This window comes from Gekko japonicus, unplaced genomic scaffold (assembly GCF_001447785.1).
Source record: "Gekko japonicus isolate JY-2015 unplaced genomic scaffold, Gekko_japonicus_V1.1 scaffold275, whole genome shotgun sequence".
Lineage (NCBI taxonomy): Eukaryota > Metazoa > Chordata > Lepidosauria > Squamata > Gekkonidae > Gekko > Gekko japonicus.
This window is the reverse complement of record NW_015170895.1, coordinates 19,320-24,393: the sequence shown is the minus strand read 5'-3', so window position 1 is coordinate 24,393 and position 5,074 is coordinate 19,320. Positions and strand designations below refer to the sequence as shown.

Sequence of the window (5,074 nt, the reverse complement as noted above, 5' to 3'; positions counted from 1 at the left end):
AATGGAGCCTCCACATCCAATGGCTGGGCAGCTCTGGTTGCCAGGGAAACAAAAAGGACAACCTACTCCTGCTGTGCCCACTTGGGAACTTCCTAGAAGCACCTGACGCTGCTCTTTTTGACTGCTAGGTAAAGGTTTCTCTTGCTCAAAAGCCAGTCGAATCCGACTCTGGGAGTAGAAGCTTTGGCTTAGACTGGGAGGTACAGTGGCTCAGTGGCATGCAAAAGGTCCCGGGTTCAAACCGTGGCATCTGCAGTTGAAAGCACCGGGAAGGAGGTGATGTGAAAGATTTCGACTGGAGAGCTGCTGCCAGTCTGAATAGAAGAAGAAGAGACTAGATTTATACCCCGCCCTTCACTACCCAAAGGTGTCTCAGAGTGCCTTACAAACTCCTTTCCCTTCCCCTCCCCACAACAGACGGACACCCTGTGAGGGGGGTGGGGCTGAGAGAGCTCTGACAGAAACTGCTCTTTTTCAAGAACAGCTCTTATCAGAACTACGGCTTGCCCAAGGTCATCCAGCCAGGTGCAAGTGGAGGAGTGGGGAATCAAACCCGGTGCTCCCAGATTAGAGTCTGCGCACTTAACCACGACACCAAACTGGCTCTAATGTAGATGACTCAGTAGTCTGATTTCAGTAGAAGGCGGCTTCATGTGACCTTGGACCCGATTCGGCAACAGAACCCTGACGTCCTCATACGGTTGAGGCTACCCTAGAAGGGCAAGAGTTGCCTCACTTTTCATTTTTTGTTTGCAGATAGTCACTTTGTGCTCTAACGCAAGACTTTTCTCCAACAACCTTTAACTATATTCTTCAATAATTTACATTAAGTCTAAATTCCAACTATAAGTCTCTCAAAGATCAGTTCAACAGGAGGATGAAAAATGAAAGAGAGATTTTTATTTAGAAATAAACATTTAATTCCAGACCTGGAAATGCCTACAACACCCGGAAAGATGGCTGTTACAAAGGGGCCTCTGATCAGACACGTGTTTGATGAGAAACAGCTACGCTACCAAGAAACAAGACGGGTCTTTCTTCTTAAGAGACTCTCTTCGTCTTCATGGCTTGGTTCACGAGCTCCATGTCCTCCTTCAGCAGCTCTTTGAGGGCTTGTTTGCTCCGAGCTTCTTCGCTTCCACAGAAAACGCTCTTTATGGCATGAAGGACGGCCAGGGCTCTCTCCACAATGTCCTCCGCCACTTTTTTATGGGCCGCATTCTGTGTGTACGTGGTCAGATGGGGACTAAAGCCATACAGCAAGTTAATAAATGCTTTTAACTTCCCCATTTCCACTTGGGCATCTTCTACCTTTTCGGCTAGAGGCACAGGTGGAGGTGATATTGAGTGGACGATCACGGTTGGCACCGGGAAAGGTTCCGGGGTGGGCACCGGCAAAGGTTCCGGGGTGGGCTCTGGCAAAGGTTCTGGGGTGGGCACCGGCAAAGGTTCCGGGGTGGGCTCTGGCAAAGGTTCCGGGGTGGGCACCGGCAAAGGTTCTGGGACGGGCACTGGCAAAGGTTCTGGGGTGTGCACCACGAGAATTTCCTTCTCTCGTGCAGGTGGGTGTGTGGAAGGCAAGACAGGAGTCTCCTGCTGCACCTTCTTCTCTGCTTTTTCCGTCAGCTCCAGAGCCTCTTTAATGTAGGTCTCTGCTGTCTGGATGTATTTATAGAGATTTCGATCTTCTTTCACGAAGGACGGTGTACTTTTTAGGGTTTCGATTAGTTTTTCAATCAAGTCCAAGATTTCCTCCGCAGTTAGCTTCTTCTTATGCACCTTCCCCTCTTCACTTTCCTGGTCCACTGGTTTCTTAGTGAAGGTATCAAGTATCCCATCTAATTTCTCAACGTTTTCCAGAGACTGCTCCAGATTTGATAGGGCTCCATTTGTCAGCTGATCAAAGTTCTTAACGCTCTTTTTGGTAGTAGACTTTTTTATAAAGAGTGAAACACTAACCAGTGGTTTTTCTGTAGCGGTCTGATCGGTATGCTGAACAACAAGTTCACTTGTGCCTTTCTGCATTTCCAAAATGGATGTTGGGCTGCCAGGGGTAATTTGGTCGGCCACGACAACGGTTTCTGGTGTCTCCACTTCTTCTTCCTGAGGCGTTGACTTCAAATCGACCCAAACGGTGCTGGCTGTTTCCGACTGGGAAGCTTCTAGGACTGTTGACGCGACCTCCAGGACTGTTGACGCGACCTCCGGTGGTTCAGTCGGTAGGGGGACAGTCGGTAGGAGGATGGTGTGTAGGGGGAGTTCTGCCTTTTCTGTGGGGATATCTTGCACCATGTCTTGCAAAACGTCCACGAGTTCATTCAGCGTCTTCTCCTCTTCTTCCTTGGCTTCTGCCTCTTCTGCTGCTTTGGAATCGTCTGCAAAACATGAAAACCAAGCGCACGTGCTGTCTCTCGTGTGCCTTCTCCTGGGGTTGGGGGAATGCAAGATTCACAGAATGTGTCTTCTTGAGCACAGTTTCTCTGCCCTCCTCCCAATCTCCTCCGGCATTCACTGGGTGGCCTTGGGCCAGTCAACCAATGCCTAGCCTACCTCACAGGACTGTTGTTAGGATAAAACAAGTAAGGAAGAACCACGTGGAGGAAGGGCAGAGTGTAATCCATGGATTTCTCAAGGCTCAGCCCCCTTTACAGCCGATAATCCTTTGGTGGGGAGCAATTAATTAAAATGAGGGAGAAGTGATTTTCCTCTTATCCTAATTAATCCTCCCCACAACTTCTCAAAGTGGCCAAAACTCTTCAAAGTTTACAGCACCCTGAACGGGATTTATCTGGGGATTAGGGTCAGGGGATACAGGCCTGTCATGATGTTCCTTCCCAGTAACTTCTTCCCTGTTTCTCATATTCCCCCTGACTGATATGTCCTCTCAGGGGTCATTTCGTAGAAAAAGAGGTGCAGGAACTCATTAGCATAACCCATTCGCATACCTTATTTGCATATGCCACACCCCCTGACGTCACCGGAAGTGTGTCAGAAGGCAACGCCCACCACTCAGGCTCCACTGGACTGTTTTGGATTGCTAGCTATTGGGGGGGGAGGAACATGCAGAACTGTCCTCACAGAGGAGGGAGAGCTTGTACCTGAATAAAACTTGGTCTTAAAGGTGCCACTGGACTGTTTTGGATTGCTAGCTATTGGGGGGGGAGGAACATGCAGAACTGTCCTCACAGAGGAGGGAGAGCTTGTACCTGAATAAAACTTGGTCTTAAAGGTGCCACTGGACTGTTTTGGATTGCTAGCTATTGGGGGGGGAGGAACATGCAGAACTGTCCTCACAGAGGAGGGAGAGCTTGTACCTGAATAAAACTTGGTCTTAAAGGTGTCACTGGACTGTTTTGGAGGGGGGGTCCAGGGGGGTGGGGCTCTGCAGCTTACCTGGCTGCTTCTTGCTCTGACTGAGGGCTGCTGGGAGCAGGGGGTGGGGCTTGTTGCATGTGCCCGCCCCCTGGGCTCTTTACTGCCGGAGCTCCGCTCCTGTGCGCTCCTGCAGGAAATGACCCCTGCGACACCTTGCAAGGGTAAACTCTCCAGAGAGGCTTAGCTCGTTGTAGTCCCGTCCTTCCTCTCAGGACCGTGCCTTTAGCTAAAGCCTCTGATTTTCTTTGTTGTGCGAGAGGTGTGAATCCCCACCCACAACTTCTTTTCTGAGCCCAATTCCTTGCCAATGGCCATTCTCCCCAGAAGTGGGAATCAGAAACCACTCATCAGAGGAAAAGTCCAATTTCCAGGGAAGAGGTGGTACCTTAACCAGCCCATTAAAAACATTTCCTGTGCTGCTTGGAAAGGGAATGACCTAATAAAAACTGAGTGCATTAGAATATATTTCGGAAGCTGTTTGCCAGTCTGGCAGTGTTCTTGCACTCAATCTCTCCCCCCTCTCAATACCCCACCCCTCATTTCTGGCTATCCTTGGGTCTTTTGATCAGCTGTTTGAATCCCCTCTCTTCCTAAATAGAGTTGGTCGTTCCCCCCCCCCCCAAAAGCCCTGACTGTCTTGGTCACTCAGTTAAATTTACAGCTGTAACTCCAGGTGAGGGTGTATTTGCATGTGGCAAAGGGCACAGAAAGGAGGACAGCGTTACCTGTCAAGCTCTGTTTACGACTGTGAGGAATCCTAGAATCATAGAGTTGGAAGGGACCTCCAGGGTCATCTAGTCCAACCTCCTACCCAATGCAGGAAATTCACAATTTCATTTCATTTCATTTCATTTATTAGATTTATATCCTGCCCTCCCCCATAGGGCTCAGGGCGGCTTACATAGTAAAAGATCTTACCATAGTAAAACATCAATTTAAATTACATTTAAAACAAGTTATACAGTTTAAAAACAATAAATACAATACATTAAAGTGCTCAACAATCTCAGAGCCTCGGGAGATGTCGACCGCATCCACAAACACCCTCCCCCTACACACACACCCAGTGGCCTCTGCTCCATGCCCAGAAGATGGCAAAAAAACCCCCTCCAGGATCTCCAGCCAAACTGGCCTGGAGGAAAATTGCTTCCTGACCCCAAAGTGGCGATCGGCATTTCCCTGGGCGTGTAAGAAAGGGCCACGAGAACCAAGCACTGAGGCAACCCTCCCTGCCCTCCCTTCTCGTAATCTGCCCAAGTTCACACAATCAGCACTGCTGGCAGATGGCCATCTAGTCTCCGCTTGAAAACCTCCACAGAAGGAGAGCCCGCCACCTCCTGAGGAAGCCTGTTCCACTAAGCAACCGCTCTGTCAGGAAGTTCTTCCTAACGTTTAGCCGAAAACTCTTCTGATTTAATTTCACCCCATTGGTTCTGGTCTGACCTTCTGGGGTTGGTGGCAGCAACCAGCGTGTGCACTTTGTGCCATGTGCAGCCATGTACTGCTCCTGCTTAGCAGCACCCACAGATCAGCGGAGACTGAGAAAGCCGGGTAGCAACAGGCTGGAGCTCTCCACCCCCACTCCCCACCTGCTGTATCTGACCCAATCATGACGACAAATGCTCCACTGGCATGCCTCCTCCTCTGCTAAGGGTGCCCTCCAGGCCACCATAAACTGCTAGGGGCTTCATCAGGCCAA

General features: G+C 49.8%; 1 protein-coding gene across 1 annotated transcript in view; it reads right to left on the bottom strand.

The window, feature by feature from the left end:
• Positions 1–964: 964 nt before the first annotated feature.
• Positions 965–5,074, bottom strand: part of LOC107116556 (arp2/3 complex-activating protein rickA-like) — a gene marked incomplete at its 5' end in the record, with an annotated part of 11,902 nt that continues 7,792 nt past the window's right edge. Inside the window, one exon of the mRNA XM_015418491.1 lies at positions 965–2,375. Within this exon, the coding sequence (XP_015273977.1) occupies positions 1,042–2,375 (1,334 nt within the window). The remainder of the gene's footprint in view (positions 2,376–5,074) is intronic.